Source organism: Capricornis sumatraensis, chromosome 8, assembly GCF_032405125.1.
Source record: "Capricornis sumatraensis isolate serow.1 chromosome 8, serow.2, whole genome shotgun sequence".
In the NCBI taxonomy this organism is placed as follows: Eukaryota; Metazoa; Chordata; class Mammalia; order Artiodactyla; family Bovidae; genus Capricornis; species Capricornis sumatraensis.
In genome coordinates this window covers 33,287,539-33,307,198 of record NC_091076.1, presented here as the reverse complement: position 1 = coordinate 33,307,198, position 19,660 = coordinate 33,287,539, and the positions used below count along the sequence as shown (strand labels likewise).

Below are 19,660 nucleotides of genomic sequence, written 5' to 3'. Positions count from 1 at the left end.
TCTTCTTTACTTTGAAGAAGTGAGTTTGACCCTGACATTTTGAGGGCGCAAGTGATGATCCACTCACTGTAGTGAGTTGTTCAAAGCACGGGTTTAAAGGTCAGATGCATCCTACAAGCAGACCCCCACCCCAGTGCTCACTAGCTGTGGACCTGGCCCTTACAATCTTCGTCTCTAAAGAGGAGAGAGTGTTAGGGAATTCCTGTTCTGACGATCTATTGCTGCATAACCTACTACCCCAACACTTAGCAGTTTAAAGACCACCAGTTGATTGTACTTCACAGCGTGAGTTGAGAGTTTAGGAAGAGCTCGGGTGGGCTGGCCCTCTGCTCTACATGGGGTAGACGGGAGGCAGTTGTGGTGTCTGGCTGTTGGCTGAGCTTGTCTGAAGGATCCAAGATGGCTTTACTTTACTCATGTCCCTGACACCCTGCGGGAGACCGCTGGGAAGCTGGGCTTGGGTTGGGGGCGCCCTCTCCTTCTCGTGTGGTCTCAGGCTGTCTCCACATGGCAGCTCAAGGCTCCACTGTGCTGAGACGAGAAGCCGTTGATCCTCCTAATATTAGCCTTGGCCTAGAACTGGCATGGTGTCACTTCTGTCATATTCTGTTGGTCAGAGCAGTCACGGGCCAGCCAGCTTCAAGGGAGAGACAATAGACCCCATATCTCAGAGCGAGAAGAGCTGAGAATTTTCATCCTCCTTGAATCTACCGTAACTGCCTCATCAGGATGTTGGGGCAGTTACAAAAATAATGTCTGCATAGGTCTTGGCACACGTGCATGCTCAAGGGCTTATCATGTAGTTATTTGTTGTCCACTAAATATTCAGCAATGCCCACTGTGTGCCAGAGAACAGACTCCAGCAGTAGGCTAGAGATCAGCACTGGAAATGTGTTTTAACTGCCTTGCTTCAGGATCCCCCAGCACACAACACAGCCTTGCCGCCTGATGAGGGCTCGATAAATATTAACACGCAAGCAAAATGGTGTGAACGAATGATGGAGCAAATGAATGGACGTGTGCGCTCACCTGAGGCCTGAGCGGGGCACAGGGGAGATGTTCCAGGGGCCCTGGTGCTGGGGGACTGCCTGGTGAAGAGCAGGAGTCCCCGGGGAGAGGCAGGGAGGAGAGGTGGGCCTGGGGAGACGCAGACTGAGCTCAGCCCAGGGAGCCCCGGAGAGCAGGGCCTGTTTGAGACACCCTGAATAGCTTCCCCAAGCCCCACCAGCAGCTGGGCCTCCCTCCCGATGCCACAGGCCCCTCCCTTGGTAGAGAGTGGAAAATAAATAGCTGAGCAAATACCCTAACAGCTAGTAGAATGACCAGGAGGGGTTTCTCTTGCATGCCGGCAGGAGAGGAGAGGCTAGTGGAAGGACAAAGAAGAGGAAGGACTTGATTAACCTGTTCCTTTCCCTGCCCCGCCCCGCTATGCCACTGGCACTCCCCCAGGGTGACTGAGGCCCCCAGGGAGGAAGGAGATGGGATCCAGCTGCGCTCCCCAGAGCTGGGCTGCGATGTTGCTTTAAGCCCTGCAGGTGCGTCTGTGGTCCATTCTGGTGGGACCCACGAGTTGAGAGTCCCCTAAAACCCGATCCCCTTCTTTCACAGTCTGCGACATAGACGTGTGATTGAGTTCACAGGGCCTGCCTGATGAATAACCCGACGGGCTCCTGTCGGATGAAGGGGAAGCCAGAGCAGAAGGCAGCCAGACCTCAGCTCTAGCTCATCTGATCACAGGCCTGGTCTGGGAGCCTGGGGCCCACTCCACGGCCACACTCCATTGGGGGAACAGCCATGCCCACCCCCAGGGATGGGAGGCCTTCCCCTGGTCTCCAGCCCAGCCCTGACCCGCTTCCCAGAAGGGCACACGGTGTCTCCTGGTGCCCCAGGCCAGCTTCTGAGCATTGCTGGGAGCCAACAGAACCCCACGGACTCTGTCATTTGGTGATTCGGTCAAACATACACAGCCACTCCCATGCAGGAAGCACAAGGTCTCGTGAGGGAGGCGGACCCACAAATGAAGAAAAGTAGTCAGGGCTGTCTGCATAATGCTCTGACCAGGGAAGCCTCCCAGCAGAGAGGACGGTGTGACCGCCCCCTCCCCTGCTTAGAAGCACCAAATAATAACCATAACAAACACTCAGAGAGTCCATACTGAGTGCGCTAATGAGCTTCCAACCAGGGAAGCTCATTAGAGACTCAGTGCCAAGGGTTTTATTGAGGGCTGGTCACATGGACACCTTGCCTCCTGCCTGGCATGTATCCAAAATCCAGACTCCCAGAAGGAAGGCAGGTGTGTTCAGCATAAACCCTGGTGTTTGTGCAAATAGTTGAGGCCCAGTGAGTCAGTCCCTCTAATCAGTTGATGGTGGGAACCCGCCTGAACCCTGAGTTCCCAGACACCAGACAAGCAGACACACCAACCTTAAAAGCATGCCTTTAAAAGGATAGCTGTCGGTACTGCTATCTCAGTTCTTCCGCACCCCTCTGCTATCGTAGGTCTTCCGCACTTAGCTCTTATTATCCTCCTCACTGGAGAAGTGAAGAATCTGAAGAACAGAAAACTTAAGAAACTTATCTAAGGAGCCACAGCCAGTGAAGGGCAGGGCCACAATCCATACCCGGGCCAGCCTACTTGGAGTTTCCGCCCCTAACCACTGTCCAGTGCTTCCTTTCTGATTATTAAAGGTAGCGTCCTGGGGCATGTACGCGTGGAATTTCAGGGGAGGAAGGAATTCTGAGATGACAGTTGTGCAAAGTCCAGGAGAGAACTTGGATTTGGGGGGAGAGAGCTAAGAGTTGGCTGAAGAGGGAGCTGCAGGGCTTCCCTGCGGAGACAACAGTAAATAGGGATCAGTGACCCTTGAGTTCCATGAACAGGAGGGTGCACTTTACCCTGTGGGCCCAGGGGCTGGAGTGGCAGACGTGAGGGTGAGGAGCTGTCACCATCTTTCAAATCGAGAGGGACATCATGGGAATGGCATGGAAGACCTGGTTCACTTTTCTTTGTTCATCCTTCCGCTCAAATGCCAGCTCCATAACTAAATTTAAGTGGTTTTGGCTGAGTCTTACACCCCAAGCACCTTGTGGGAGGGTCTCAGCTGCAGGGTGTGGGGTGTGATCCCTGCCTGTCCTGCTTTATCGGCGGCTGTCCCAGGGCCCTGTGGGTGGAAACCTGGTCCAGGACAGTGGGCTTGTGGTGAGAAGACGGGCTGTGGAATGGGATGGTCCCAGAAGAACCACTGGCCACTGCAGCTCCCCAGCCACTTCCTCTCCCAAAGCCCTGTCATCTGCGTTTGGGAGACAAGCTCATCAGGCCCTGGGTCAAAGAGATGGAACCCCGCTTCAGGCAGCTCAGGAACTGATCCAGGGCCTCCCCTCAGGCTTCGAAGGGAGCCAGTCCCCTCCTGCCTCTAAGAGGAGCTCAAAGTACAGTCTAGCATTACCCTGCAGTGCCCTCTCCAAGCCCTTGGCTGCTCTTTCCTGATAGGCAGCTTGATTAAGTTGGAGAGATCTGGGTTTGAATCGCATCCCTAGCTTTTCATTGCTGTGTGATCTCGGGCAGTCTCTTAACGTCTCTGGGTCTCAGCTTCCATATCTATAAAATGAGTTAACAACACCCAGCAATGTGAGGGTCAGATGAATCTGACGGCCATACCTGAGCTCCCAGCAGCAGTGAGCTGGAGACCCTGCAGGACTGTGACCCAAGGAGGGCTCAGCAGCTCAGGGTCCCCATCAGGAAGCCCTCATCACATTTATGTTTCAGAAGAACCAGAAACCCAGATGTTAGGGACAGAGGTAGACACAAAATGTACTCAGGACCCTTGAACTGGGCATTGGGACACCGGAGTTTTCATTCCAGCTCTGCCACTGACTTGCTATGTGGGTGGGAGTGGGGCATGTGTCTCTCTGGGCCTCAGTTTTCTCAGAGTCAGATGAGACCTAATAAACTGACCTAGAACTCAGCTTTGAAAGTATGGAATAAGGCTTCTTATTTTAAGGCAAAGGCTTCCCAGGTGAAACAGTGGTAAAGAAACTGCCTACCAGTGCAGATGATGCAAGAGATGTGGGTTTGATCCCTGGGTCAGGAAGATCCTCTGGAGGAGGGCATGGCAACCCACTCCAGTAGTCTTGCCTGGATAGAGGAACCTGGCAGACTACGGTCCATGGGATCACAAAGAGTCGGACATGACTGAGCACACACACAGCACAGTTCAAGGCAAAAGTAGCATCGGAATAGGCAGCATTTCAGCAAGTACTCATGTGCCCCCAAGTTCCTGAGTGATCTACATGACTGACACCTGAGTTAGTGTGGATGTGGAGGCGCTCTCAGGAAATGACAGGCACTCTGTCACTCTAGAAACCCTTTTCTGTTGTGTTGCCTTTTCCCTTGTTTGAATGGATCTGTGCTTTCAGGAGATAGTTGCCCATTCTCTCTCTCTCTTTAAAAGTTTCCTTTAAAATTACAAAATTAAAATCGCTCTTATTCCAGACACTGGAAAATCCGCACTGTTAATATTTTGATCTTTATCCTTTGTCCCTTTTCCCTGAATATATTTACTTGCTACTGATACATCTTAAAGATTAGATTTGACTGTCTGAGAGCACAGTCCTCACCTAGTGATACAGGCCAGACCCCCGTGTGTCCTGGTGAGCATGCCACGTGGCCACTCTCAGGCCCCAGGAAGGCAGCAAGAGCTCAGCTCTGGGGTCCCTGGACAGGGGAGTGAGGGCCTGCCCAGGCTGGGCAGTATAGACTATGAAAAGACTGCAGATGTCCTCCTGAAATGCAGGGAATAGAGGAAATAATAATAAAGCCCCCCCTGTGCTACCCTCAATTAAATACCAACTATATGCTCATGATATGCTAGGCACACTCTCCTTGGTGTACCCCGTCACCCGCAGTAGTCAGCAAATATTTATTTGAGTTCTTTCTACCGTCTGTCAGGCACTTGCAGGCCAGGGGCTGAGAGAGGCAGACCTTCGTGACCCCAGGGCCTGTGTGCTTCTCGCTGGGTCAGGGGACCTCCCGTCAGAAGGCCTCCCTGCCTGGGGGCAGAAATGGGGCCACTCCGAGGGACTTCCGCTCCCCTGTGGGAACTCTGGGCTCTGTGGGATGCCCCAGGGGTGGCTTCTAGATCCGGCTGCCACCCAGACTGCTAGGTACCCACCAGCATGGTGGTACTCAGAGGCTCGGCTGCAAAACAGTGCTGTCTGTGCCCCCACAGTCCCTGGGAAGGCCAGGGGAATGGTGCCCTGAGACAGTACTTACAACCCCTCCTTTCGCAAGTATGTGGGGCTGGGCAGGTTATGGGCAGAGAGGGCCTGAGCAGGCCTGAGCTCCTATGGCTGACAAACTCAGGCTTCAGTCTGGCTCTGCCATTTGCTTACTATATGATAGAACCTTGGGACTTCTCCAGGCCGTGCCATGCATGCCAGCCTATAAAACAAGGATGCAGTGGAGACTTTGCAGGGTTGTTGAGAAAGAAAGATTTACACTGGATAATAGTTGCACAGCTCTAGACAGTGAGAAGTATACAGTGGATCTAGGGTGCGTGCACACCAAGTCCCTCAGTCGTGTCTGACTCTGCAACCCTGTGGACTGTAGCCCGCCAGGCTCCTCCATCCATGGGATTCTCCAGGCAAGAGTACTGGAGTGGGTTGCCGTGCCCTCCTCCAGGGGATCTTGCCAACCAAGGATCGTACCTACGTCTCTTACGTCTCCTGCATTGGCAGGCAGATTCTTTACCACTAGCACCACCTGGGAAGCCGAGATGTAGGTTAGGTAGCCACTGTTATAGCTAGCCTTGGTATTTCTGTAACCTTTGCCTAAACTCTGAAAATACTTCCAACATTCCTCTGTTGCTCCTATAGCAAGCTGTGAGTTTAGTATTATTAGCCCCATTTTACAGATACAGTAGTGTAAGATTAGAAGAGGTTAAAGTGTCTACACAAAGTCACACAGCAAGAATGCGGCAGAAAGGGGGCTTGAATTTAGTTTTCCAGTTCTCAAGATCTGGTCAAAGTCAGAAGGATAGTATGTGGCAGGGCTGGCCCCAAAAGGTGACTTTATGCAGTCAGTCCTTCCCTGAGGCACAGATAGCAGCGGGTATCCACCACGGGCTTGTTCAAAACAATTCAAGTGAGGTGGCAGCAACCCTGAAACATTAGGAAACAAGACGCCATGCACTTGTGTGTGAGTGGCGTCACTTAGCAGGCACAGTTGAGACCAAAGTGGCGAGTGTGTCGACCTTCATTCTGGGTCCCAGAAGGCCTCAGTGCCCTCAAAGCATGTGGGGGACGAAAGAGCCCCCCGTCTCTGTGGAGCTCTGTCCCTGCCAATCAGTCATCACCACCCTGCCAAAGGACCCTGACCCTCCAGTATCACCTGCAACCTGGGGGGCTCGTGAGAAATGCAGATCCCCAGACCCCCCAACACCCAGTGACCCCAAATCTCTGGAGCTGAGCCTCAGCAAAGCATAGCTCTCCCGAGGATTCCTATGCTTACAAGTTTGAGAACCACTGCTTTAAAAGCAAAGGGCCCAAAATGCTTGTCTGTCTTTTTCCTTTGGATGAGCAAACTGAATATCTCTGGCTGTTAAAGCAGATGTAGGCAGGATCAAGCAGAGGAGAAAGCCAGGCTCTGGAACCAGATAAACCTGGGCTCACATCCCTGCTTTGAACCTTGCTAGCTGGTAGCCTCAGCTTAGTCCTGGGACCTCCCCGTGTCTCCATTCCCTGCTCTGTACAAAGGGGACGACACTGCCTTCCTTGTACCATGTCTCTTTGAAGACCTGAGATAAATGGGTATCACGCGCCTAGCTCAGCACATGAGCCATAATCAGTCTTCGCCAGTCAGAGATGCGATGTGACGCACACAGCTGGCAGACCTACAGGTCTGTATGGAGGGTGCTCCCTCCAGATGCTCTCGGCCAGGCAGACCCCGGGCACCGGGGGCTTGCCCACAGCCCCCTTGCCTGGAAACTGCCCCCTGCTGGTCTCACGCACAGCCACAGCAGTCAGCCGCTCTCCGTGTTTCTCTACTCTGCCCTTCATCGATGCATGACTCATGGCTTCATTCATGTCTCCATGTGTGTGTAGAAACCTAGGCAAGCAGCCATTCCTAGGGACATTGCAGGACAGCCTGATTGAGATGGACATTCTCAGCGCCTCCCGCCATGATGGGGCTTACAATGACGGGTAGGTGACGTCCCCATGCTCCTCCCCTCTGTGTGTGCTCTCCCTGTGGCCCCTGCTCCTGCATGCTGACCCTGAGACCTTTCCCTGGGACCTCCTTGGGGAAGTGATGAGGCCATGTTGCATGCCCATCCCCAAGCCTGTGTTCAACTTGCAAGAGTTTATCCTTGGAGTACCCTATCCCGCAGCATATTAACAGCAGTCTTGTTAATATGGTGCTCCCGGCATCTCATTGGCTGCCTCTGACATCCGGAAGCCATCTCATGTAGCCGCCTCTATGCAGCACAGGCCCTGTGTTGTATGTATGCTGGCCCTGGTGCTATATTCTGCGGCCCGAGGCCTCTTGCACCGCAGCAGGGTACAGGAGCCCTCTCAGTCTTACCTTCTGCCCTAAGACTCCGGGGGCATGCAGGGCAACCAGTGCACCCCGTTTCCCAGGATTTCCTGGCACCTAATTCGGCCACAGCAATGTGCTTTGACCTTGCCGTGCTGCCCTCAAGACTATGGCCAGGCTGCAGGACACAGTTGCCCATCTGTCCTCTGCCACAGCTGTTACCAGGGGCCTGGAAGGCAGCAGGCTGGCTTCTGGGCAGAGTTCTTTGAAGGCATCTGCTGACATTCGCTGTGTAACAGCCACTAAGGGACTCTTGACCTTGGCAGGGTTTAGTAGTGGTTTCTTGGTTCGCACCCCTACCAAAGTGAACGTGAAACTGAGAGTCACTCAGTCCTGTCCAGCTCGTTGCAACCCCGTGGAATATATAGTCCATGGAATTTTCCAGGCCAGAACACTGGAGTGCATAGCGTTTCCCTTCTGCAAAGGATCTCCCCAAACCAAGGATCGAAGACCCAGGTCTCCCGCATTGCAGGCGGATTCTTTACCAGCTGAGCCACAAGGGAAGCCCAAGAATACTGGAGTGGGTAGCCTACCCCTTCTCCAGAGGCTCTTCCAGACCCAGGAATCCAACGGGGGTCTCCTGCAGTGCAAGCAGATTCTTTACCAACTGAGCTATCAGGGAAGCCCAACTCCCTCTAAAAAAAAAAAAAAAAAGTTGGTATTCCATTCCTCCACCATGGTACAAAAGCGAAGGATGCATTGGAGGGAGAGGAAAAACCGGCGGTTTCATAATCTCCGGGGGACGGGGAATGGTGATGGTGGCCAGAATAGGATTTTCGGCGTTTTCCAAGTTACTGCAATAATTTTAGAAGACATCTAGTTCCTTCTCCAAGAAAACAGCATCCCAGCCCCACCGTGGCTTCCCAGGAAAAGGATCTCAGCACCCAGCCTTCTGTCCAGCTGGGGTGGGTTCCCCATGGGCAGGGCTGTCCCACCCCTGTTTCCGTGGAAACGTGTCTCCGTGTGCCCTGTTCTGTCCGGCACATGATTTTCCTTTCTCTCTGTCCCTCCTCTCCTCCGTGGCGGCTCTCTCTTTCCCCGTCTCTCTAGGCTCTTCTGCATGCTTCCTCTACTGCTGCCTCCACCCTCAGGCCAGTGTGGGCTCCCGGGGCGCCAGCTAACCCTGCCGCCCCCGGCTTCTCTCCGTCCACAGGCACTTCCTCTTCAAGCCGGGAGGCACCTCCCCGCTCTTCTGCAGCGCGGCGCCGGGCTACCCTCTGACGTCCAGCACGGTGTACTCGCCGCCGCCCCGGCCCCTGCCCCGCACCACCTTCTCCCGCCCGGCCTTCAACCTCAAGAAGCCTTCCAAGTACTGTAACTGGAAGTGCGCGGCCCTGAGCGCCATTGCCATCTCGGCCACGCTGGTCATCCTGCTGGCGTACTTTGTGGGTAAGTACCCCCGCCCCGCCCCAGCGTCCCTGGGGGCCCCTTCGGCCCAGAGGGCAGTGACCGAGACACCTGTGGGCGGTCAGAGCTCGAGGGGTGAACCGTGCGGGCTGAGCGCCCTGGGCCGGCCAGTAACGATGCCCCCTGCACCCCAAGACTGTCAAGGGGGGCTCTGGGACCGTCCCCTCCTCCTGCATGTACACCAGGAAGGCGGCATGCGTGTATATCCTGGATGTACATCCTGTTGGCCCCCTCGTGTGATGGAAGCCTGGCGTCATCTGTGGCATGACTGTCATGGGGGGTAGTGACTAGAAACGAAGTGGCAGGCTGGGAGGCTCGACAGCAGGCTGGCCTCTCCTGTGGGTGCCAGGCCGCTGCAGCGAGGAGCAAGGAGGAGACCGCAGGCCCTGGGGCTGGAGGGAAGCTGCCGCAGAGTGGGCTGTGCTGACCTCAAGCCAGGAGAGCGGGTCTGAAGGTGAGGGTCTGGCCGGGCCTTCTAGGGGAGCCAAGGTCCAGTGGGAGGCCGCGGTTGGGAAGGGCCCCCATGAGCGGTTGGCGCTGGCTGAGGGGACACACAGGCCGGGGGGCAGCACAGACCAGCCTGCCTAGCTGAGCCCAGGGCTCCCACCGTGTAACACACCCCTCTAGGCCCAGCGCCATGCCTGTGACACCCCCACTGCACGCTCTTCTGATGTATTTGCAGCGCAGTCGGGTGTCCTGCTTCCGACCCCTGCCTTTGGCCTTTGGTCTGCTCCCGGGAAAGATGTTACTCCGGAGAGAGGCGTAGAGTCCGCTGCCTCTCTGTAAATCAGCCTGTTAGTAACGGCATCCACCAGGGTTGGCTTAACCCTCTTTCCTTCCCAACCTTCAGATTCTATCATTCTAAGATGTATGGTAGGTTAGGCCAGCTTGAGAAGGCCTGGAATCCACGCTCAGGCATTCTGAGATCCTTCTGTTAGCAAAGGAAACCTTGCTGTGTAAACCCAATAAATAGAAATGAAACTCACTGGCAGAAGCCAGAGGAAGACAGAGTGCTGCCTGCTGTGGAAAAGGACTCTGTGACAAGCAAAGTCACCATGGGTGGGAGAGGACTGTCTCGAGAGGTAGTAAGCACTGTCACAAGAAGTGATGAATAGAGCACGGCTCCCACTGGTTTGGGAGGAAGAGACTCAAGCCTAAATGGGGGTCTGGGTGATGTAAGCTGTAAAGTCACTTCGCTCTCAAGATCTTTAAGTAAAAACAAGTAATCAGGAAGATGATAACCCTCCAAACAAAGACTCCTTAAGCACCTGGAGCTGCAGTAAGCCTTATCTGGCATGCCGGGTCTCTCCTCCGCTTGTGAAGATCGGGTTGGAGAATCTCATGGCACCAAGATCAGGCTGGCATATGTGTTTATCTGCTCTTCTGTCTGATTGATTCGCTGTGGCCGCCTTGAAAAGCTGTGCTGAGAAGCCTCCCAAGGCTTCGTTCAGACTCCGTGGAAGAGTCTGTGACTGATGGCTGATGTCTGTTGTGGTCACAGGAATGGAGAATATTGATGACAAGCCGAGTATTTTCCACCCCTGCTCTGGGTCGTGGGGTAAAAAGGAACAGCCAAACTGGGAGCAGTCAGCTCCCAGCCAGGCTCTGCAAGAGCTTCAGGATTGACATGGATCGGGTAACCGGGGAGGGTTGTGGGGTTCCAAGCACGGCCACCTGGCGCAGCAGTTTCTCCGTGGCATCACCAGTACTGTAACCCCACCGACCACTAGCACAGCCCTTGCTTTTTACTGACATTATTATATTTCATAGATGAGTTGACTTTTTTTTTTTAGCTAATCCCAAACTCCTAATTTACCCCCTCCCCACCTTTCTCCCTTGAGAACCATAAATTTTTTTTTAATTTATTTATTTTTAATTGAAGGATAATTGCTTTACAATATTGTGTCAGTTTCTGTCATACATCAACATGCATTAGCCATAAGTATATATGTGTCCCCTCCATCTTGAACGTCCCTCCCACCTCCCACCCCATCCCACCCCTGTAGGTTGTCACAGAGCCTCAGTTTGAGTTCCTTGAGTCATACAGCAAGTCCCCACCGGCTGTCTGTTTTACATATGGCAGCGTACACGTTTCCATGCTACTCTTCCCGTCCGTCCCACCCTTTTCTCTCCGCGTGCCCACAAATCTGTTCTCTCTGTCCACATCTCCAGTACTGCCCTGCAAACAGGTTATAGATGAGAAGACTTTTGAATAAGCAGTGTCACTGTTCATCAAGAGACAGCAACTTGTTTTGTGTTAAAGTCGTAAGGTTTATACTATACACTGTGTAACTTAGTTCAGAAAGTCTAAGTCTCTATTTGATTAAATAACCTTTCTTTCTGCCATCCATCCCATGGGCTTCTTCCTCTCCCATTTAGTAAGACTATATCATCAACCATCTAAAAGTAGGGGCTACTGTGGGAGCTGGTGAGTTTCCTGTCTAGGAAGAGTACAAATAGTGCTTAATGACCACGTAAGCAAGACAAAGATTCATTCATTGAATAGGGCTTGTCACTGGAGGACCTTTCATTTTCCTTCCCACATTGATAATGTCAAACTCCAAAAACAGTCACAGCCTGGAACCTGACGTTTTATTTGGTGAGAATTTTTAGGACGCCACACCTAGGAGACAGACTCTGAATAACCCTGACATAATTGCTCCGAGGAGGTAGGCTGCAGGGTGGGAGTCAGGATATACAGAAGTCTGCAGCAAGGGACAGGTAGTCTGAATATCAAAAGATTGTTTTTAATTAAGGAAAACCAGGTATCTCAAGGAATTTGGCACTTTTCTATGTATGGGAGGATGAAAGAGGCTGGGCTCACTGAAGTCATTCCTCTCATATGTATCTCAGCTATCTGAGGTAGGCGTTCTGCTTCTTGATTTTTCACATCCTTAGTTCCTTGTTCACCGTAGGGAGTAGCAGCAGCTCCTGGATCATAAGCATTGTTCTCCCTTTTGGGTGCCCTCAGGGCTCAGAAATTCACGCTTGGGGGCCTGAAATTGCTGATGGCTGCGACATCTTTGTTTACTGATACGGCAGGAAATACTCCATTTCACAGTAGTCTTAGAATCTACAATTTTGTGAATATTCTTTTTCATTCAGCAAACCAAACAAGGTGCCTTCTTTGAGTCAGGCACTGTGCTGCGCTAGGGCCAACAGCATGTCCCCTACTCTTGAGGTGCTGCCAGCTTAGAGGCAGCGATTGATCCAGCATGACCCCATAGTATATTACCTGTGGCATGGGGAGCAGCTGTGGGAATACCCAGCCCCCTCCAGGAGGGGACCCGAGGAGACTTTCTGGCGAAGGTGCTGTTTTAGCTGAGTCTTCAGGTCGCAGCCAGAAGTAGACACGAAGGAAAGGAATTTCGCACTAAGCGATGGCTCCAAGTCCTGAAAGGAGGCGATCTGGTGGCAAAGACATTTTCCGTTTGAAGACTTTGAGGGGCATGGGGGCCACGATTAGAGCTAATGTGGGAGAGAGTGGTCAGATTGTGAAGATCACTGTGGAAGCCAAGTTCAAGACCTTACTGGACGGGCAACAGGGAACCCCTGAAGGGCTTGAAGCAGTGGCAGGACACGTTTGTCTTAGAAAGTTCAGGGTGGAGGGAGGAAGAATGGGCCCTACTGCCTGAACAAGTCAGGAGAAGATGAGGGCTTCAACTCAGAGGGTGACAGTGTTGCGGGGGAGGCGGGTGGTTGAGGTCGATTTGGGAGAATTTGGGTCTCAAGTCAGGAGAGGTCAGTCCACTGAGAAGGTGTTCCTGCCAAGAATAAATACATCCTTCTGCCAAAGCCTGAGGTATATAGACAACTTAAAACAGAAGTTTAGGATCCGTATCCAAGGGCCCGATCAGAGAGGCAAGCCTGGGGGCTTCCCTCTGTTAACCTGGAGATTCCGCAAGGAGGCTTGGGGGCAGAGCTCGCAGCAGCCTGAGTCTGGATTCCACTCCCAGCTCTGCCACCGAGCAGCTGTTGCTCCCTGGGCAACTTACTTCCCCTGAGTCCTGATTTCTCCCTCATAGTCCACTACCTCGGGAGGATGCTTCTGAGGTTGGAGGAGGAGTAAGCTAAGGCCGTGCGTGCATTGCGGGTGCCGGCTGGGTCCCACGAGTCCTCTGGGGCTGGGTTGCAGCCTTGTGCTTGCTCTGCAGCTGCTTGGCCTTCCAAGGGCCAAGGGTGAGCTCTCGTTGGCTTGGCCATCATCTCAGGCCGTGATGACTACCTTGTAAGGATCTATCAATTATTCAAAATCAAATTAATTGTCTCTGCTGCGCACAAATATCCTTCACAAAGACTTTTGCCAGCAGACCAGCTGATCTCATCAACAGGCAAGAAGCACAGATCTTTAATTAGATTTTGATGAAAAATTGTGTTTAATTTCAAGTGTAATCAATTATTAATTACTGTAATGAGCGAGTCTGACTGGGTTTACTAATTAACTCATTTAAAAATTATGAATAACCTTTTCATTTGTAATTATTTTTTACATCCTATCAAGTTCCAGAAAAGAATTGCATCACCTCACCAGCAGAGAGGGAGTTGAAAACAGAGGGCAGGAAAGAGATGTTCTTTCTCCGGGGTCTGCTCAGGGCTGCCACGTCCGGATGGAGCTCAAGATCCACTTGACTTTCAGTTTCTTTGTTGGAAAGTTTATTGAGAATGAAGTAACTGGTGACCTTTCATTTGTAGACACATTGGCCGCTGTTTCATAGGGAGATGGAGAAGCTGGAGTCGGCACTGATTACCCATAAAGGTTGCAGGACCCAGGGCCTCGCCCTTGGGCTGTCTTCTCATCCCCTGGGATGTTACTGTCTGTTCTGCCCTGGGCTGGGAACCTAAGGAGGACCCTCACTGAGCCTGGGGGATCTCTTATGGATCATGCAAAGATGTGTGATTTTTGCCTCCGAAGGACACCCTTTACAGAGAGGCCACCACTGGGGTGGGTGTCTTGCCTTAGACATCCACTCTCTCTGTGAAGGTTTTCAGGTTGGTTTAGTCTCCATTTGAATACCCTACCTTTTCTTTCCCAAAGAAAAGAAATCTGTTCGCAGAACGTAATGGGGAAAGGAGGGTGTGAGGGGAAAGTTCGTTGTAAGTCGGACCGTGAAACTTGTGTCGTCATGGCGATAATGCTTTATTTGATAGCATTTAATCATTTTAAAAACATTTTCACCCCAAGAAGCAGTGTGGTTTAGAGTAGTGGAAATAACAGGGGTCACTTTTTGTGATTACTGACCAGGGCAGTTCGCTTCCATCATACCCTGTCCACTCGGCCCTGACTCTTCGAAGCGCTTTGCTTGTGTTTTCTCATTGAAATCTGCCAGTGGCCTGTGGGTTATTATCCCCAAATTACAGATAAGGACATGGAAACCCTGTGAACTTAAGTAACTCATCCACTGTTACAGTCAATGGCTAGACTGTGCACTTAGCCTCTTGAGCTGACGCTTTTAATCTGGTTTTTTTCCCTCTCTTTGGAGCTCACGGTCTTAAGCTTTATGCTGTAACTTTCCCATCTTAGTAGTGTAGTGTTAGTCGCTCAGTCGTGTCCGACTCTTTGCAGGGCCATGGACAGAGTTCAACAGGCTCCTCTGTCCATGGGATTCTCCAGGCAAGAATACTGCAGTGGGTTGCCATGCCCTTCTCCAGGGGATCTTCCGATCCAGAGATCAAACCCAGGTCTCCTGCAATGCAGGTGGATTCTTTACCATCAGAGCCACCAGAGAAGCCCGTCTTAGTATATGGTATTCTAAATTTTTGCTATGTACCTAGCATTGGTCCAAGCCATTACTAAATAGTTACCATCTCTCTGAACACTCACAACAGTTCTGTGTGTTCTGGAAGAGGAAACTAAAGCTCAGAGAAGTTAATGCTTTGCCAGGGTCGCACAACTGGTAAATGACACAGGGTTTCAAAGGCCATATTTTCAGCCACTACCCTGTAGCTCAGATGATGGAGGATTAGAAAACCCCATTCAGATCCTAACTCCATACCTTGCTGGCTGTGTAAACTTGAACAAGTGGCTTAACCTCGCTGAACTTCAGTTTCCACATTCCCTATGGCTGATGTGGCTGGAATGATTAGGCCCTTTTTACAGGAGAGGAGACCGAGGGTAGCATTGTGGTTGAGAGCCTGAGTTTTAAAATAGGGCTGTGCTGTGCTGCGCTGCACTTAGTCACTCAGCTGTGTCCAACTCTTCGCGACCCCATGCACTGTAGCCCGCCGAGCTCCTCTGTCCATGGGGATTCTCCAGGCAAGAATACTGGAGTGGGTTGCCATGCCCTCCTCCATGAAATAAGGCTGCCTGCTTTCAAGTCCCAGTTCAGCTGCCTAATGTGCTTTGAGACCTCAGGCAAGTTAATTTAACCTCTATTAGCCTCAGTTTTGGAGAAGGCAATGGCAACCCACTACAGTACACTTGCCTAGAAAATCCCATGGATGAAGGAGCCTGGTGGGCTGCAGTCCATGGGGTCACTAAGAGTCGGACACTACTTCACTTTCACTTTCACTTTTCACTTTCCTGCATTGGAGAAGGAAATGGCAACCCACTCCAGTGTTCTGGCCTGGAGAATCCCAGGGACGGGGGAGCCTGGTGGGCTGCCATCTCTGGGGTCGCACCAAGTCGGACCAACTGAAGTGACTTGCCAGCAGCAGTAGCATCCTCAGTTTACCCATCTATAAAATGGGAATAATCATAGTGGCCACTTCACAGGGTTTTGTGATGTTCCAGTAAGATAATTTGCATAAAGCAGCTATCCCACTGCCTGGCACAGAGTGGGCTCTCAAGAAATGTTAGATACTGTTATGATTATTAATAGGATCATTAGTACTGTTAGCATCCCATGGAAAAGTAAGTCTTGAGAGAGAACTTGGGCCAGCATCATCTCACGGCAGTGCCTAAAGGCTCCCCAGCCTGTGTTAGTCACAAGGGCAGCTGACAGAACAATCAAGGAGACCTGTCAGAAAGCATTTGTAGGGATGTCTCTCTGTTCCAGGGAAGCAGCCGCAAGAATCATTACCCCAAAGCACCTTGCGTCATTTCTTTAACTAGGACAAAAGTTGATTTTTGCTTCCCTGCTAGTCACCTCTATCCAGATAAAACCAACAGCTCCCCTCAAGTTCTGAATCTTGCATAAAAAGCAGACACTGAGGACTGCAGAAGAGCATGGAGTCATATTTGAGGTCTCTTCAAGCACCTGTCTAGCCAGATCAGCCTTTAAATCTGGAGATTTTTTAAAAGGCTTGTTAATAATACAAAAACCAGGAAGAGCGTTACATTTAAATGGAGACCCAGAGATTACCCTGGGATGCTGGTTTATTTTGTTGTCAGGTCCAGGTCCCTCCAGAGGGTGGGGCCTCATTTGGGTGATTTCTGTAAAGAGAGCAGGTGTTCTGATCTGACTTCCCAGGTGGCTTAGCGGTAAAGAACCTGCCTGCCAATGCAAGAGATGTGGATTCAATCCCTGGGTCGGAAAGATCCCCTGGAGGAGGGAATGGCAACCCATTCCAGTATTCTTGCCTGGGAAATCCCATGGACAGAGGAGCCTGGCAAGCATGAGATCCATGAGCTCTCAAAGAGTTACGTACAACTGAGTGACTAAACAACAGCGTTCTGATTGGGAGAGAATATGGGGTTCAGTGGAAATAGCTTTGCCACTCTCCAACTGTGTGACTCTTCTGGACTTTGGTTTCCTCATCTACCATTGGGAAGAACAGTAGTACTTCCCTCTGGAGGCTGTTAAGCAGGTTAAATAAGGCATGTGACAAAGGATGAGTCTCTTGCTGGTGGCCTCTGGAGACAGCTGCTACCTGTCCTTGGACCTCAGTTATCTCAGCCAAGGATGGGGTGGGAGTAACTGATCCTCTTAGGTCCTTTCCAGTCTGCAAATTGGTGCTCATAGGAAGTTGAGCCAAATCACTGAGGGTGCAGTCCCAAGTGTGGGCTGCAGCAGCCTCTGGGTAATGCAGAACATTCCGACATGCTCCAAAACCATGAGGGACTCTGTTAAAATTAGGTTGCATTTTTCACCTCCACCAGCAGCTGACTGAATTGGGGAAAAAAATTCAGAATCCTTGTTCAAAGTGGTGATAGTTTAATTTATAAGTGAGAATGTTATAGAGCTTAATTGCTGCTTTTCAAAAGGCAGCTTCTAGAGAGCATTGCTGGTTGGGATATTATTGCAACTCGTGGTCTGCAAGAGCTTGAGTCATCCAGCTCTTCAGGTTACCTGGGCAGTTTTGACAGGGATGGACTTGGGCACTCAGTGTGACTTGCACAGACTGGGGCAGCCTCCCTCATGCAGGCATGGACCAGGCACAGCTATGCACGTGACTTCCTCATGGCAGCAATCCAAGGAGGAGTCTCAGATTTCCCTTCCTGTTTGGTAGTGTGGTCTCCCATCCTAATGTCTTATTCTCTGCTTCAGTTGTTGTTCAGTCACTCAGTCGTGTCCGACTCTTTGTGACCCCATGGACTGCAGCACTCCAGGCTTCCCTGTCCTTCACTGTCTCCCAGAGTTTGCTCAAACTCACGTTCATTGAGTTGATGATGCCATCCAACCGTCTCATCCTATGTTGCCCCCTTCTTCTCCTGCCTCAATCTTTCCCCAGATCAGGGTCTTTTCCAGTGAGTCGGCTCTTTGCATCAGGTGGCCAAAGTGTTAGAGCTTCAACATCAGGCCTTCCAATGAATCTTCAGGGTTGATTTCCTTTAGGACTGACTGGTTTGAGCTCCTTGGTGTCCATGGGACTCTCAAGAGTCTTCTCCAACACCACAGTTTGAAAGTATCAGTTCCTCAGTGCTAAGCTTTCTTTATCATCCAACTCTCATGTCTATACATGACTACTAGAAAAACCATAGATTTGACTATAAGGACCTTTGTTGGCAAAGTGATGTCTCTGCTTTTTAATACACTGTCTAGGCTGTCTCGGCTCCAGACTCTGTCCCAACACAGTGCTTGGCACAGAGTAGCTGTGCTCAGTGAGCTATGACTGAACCAAAGACTTGCAAGATGGTAAAATCTGCCAAGGTGTTTCTAGGCAGAATAGTGTGGGCATAAGCATGGTGGCAGAAATGTGCGTTTTATGTCCTAGGCCTTGAGTACAGGTGAATTGGATGTGAAATGAATAGAGGAAGCATTAGAGACAAAAGCCAGGGTGATTGAAGCCCCTGCTGCCCCACAATTATGCCCACTTGGTTCCACTCCTGCCATATCAGGATCTCAGATGCCATTGGCTTCCTAAGCACAGGCCTGCTGCACTCTGGGCCTGGGTGTTATTAGTGAGCAATAAGGCTCATTTTCTTCTCTTTCTCTTCGACTTTGTATCAGGCCTTTTGGATAGAAGCCATAGATTTAGCTTTATAGCCCAAAGAATGGGAAACAGAGATGATTGAACTTGATCTTTTAGGAGGAGGAAAAAGTGATAAAGATACAGAAACCTGTAAAAATACAGGATCCTGTATTAAAGGCGTTCTCTCCAAGACTGATGCCTTCATGCTGCTCTGTGGGAATTACTAATAGCAAGATATATATAGATTGTTCTCTTTGTAACAGACCCCAGACATATATCCTTCAGCCCCCCTCAAAAGGAGGACTTGAAGAGGCCAGCATGGCTCCCCGCAGTCGTGTGCAAGGCCCGGCTCATGGGGGAGAGGGCAGGCTTGCTCTGTGGGACTGACGAGGGCAGAACAGGGACTAAAGGTGAGAATGGTGGGGACGGCTGACTCTGGCTCGATGAGAAACAACTCCTCTCAGGGACAGCAGCCTGTGAGGGGGCGCTGCCTGTGTCTGCAGCCAGAGGGGAGACTCAAGTATCGCAGCTCTGCAGATCAGTGGCTGCCATCCACATCGTCCTTCTGCCGTGACTTCCGATGCCACCCACACCAGGACCTGATCTCCTTCAGATGAGTTTCTGCACCTGTAAAATCAGAATAAACAGCCAGGACTAGCTGAAGTGAGTAAGTCATTCACAGTGCTTCAGCTCAGCCTGAAAGAAAATTGTCCGTCTTACAGAGCTCCCTCCTTCCCCATTCTCGCTTATCCTCCCGTTGGCAGGACCCCACCAGGAGCCAGAGCTCAAGGGAACCCACTCGTCCCGACCATGTGGCTCGGTCCCGCAGGGCACAGAGCAGGGGGCAGAAGGAGAGGGTGGGTCTGGAGGGTGAACGGCTGACACCAGTCTCCCCACTCTCCAGAGTTCTTGCCCTGGCACCGGTCAGGGCTCTAGACTGAGACCCACACGCCACTCAGGTGTGGCTCCCTTACCTGTACATCCACTCAGCCACCAGGCCCCGACTGCCTGTTTTTAAGATCAGATTTAGTGAGATACAATTTACATGTAGAAAATTAATGCTTTTTAGGCATCCCATGCTATGAATTCTGGCAGCGTTGTGTGACCATTACTACCGCAACACACAGAATATTTCCATCACCCCAAAGGTTCCCTTTGTCAAGTCGGTCCTGTCCATCCTCAGACTCGGGCAACCACACACCTAAGACCCCGTCTCCATAGTTTTAGGTACCGTCTTTGAGACGTGTAGCAAAGAAGTGATGTATTTACTGGATTCAAAGATCAGGTGTTACCTGCCATAACCTTCAAACTGTAAGGCTTCTAAGTGTTATTGAGAAAAGTTTAAGATATAATTTTAGAATTCAAGATATG

The 19,660-nt window shown here is 51.3% G+C and overlaps 1 protein-coding gene across 1 annotated transcript in view; it reads left to right on the top strand.

Annotated features, from left to right (window-relative positions):
• TENM4 (teneurin transmembrane protein 4) overlaps positions 1-19,660 on the top strand; it is a 439,221-nt gene that overhangs the window by 185,338 nt on the left and 234,223 nt on the right. Inside the window, exons 4-5 of the mRNA XM_068978818.1 lie at positions 7,102-7,200; positions 8,745-8,980. Of these exons, the coding sequence (XP_068834919.1) occupies positions 7,102-7,200; positions 8,745-8,980 (335 nt within the window). The remainder of the gene's footprint in view (positions 1-7,101; positions 7,201-8,744; positions 8,981-19,660) is intronic.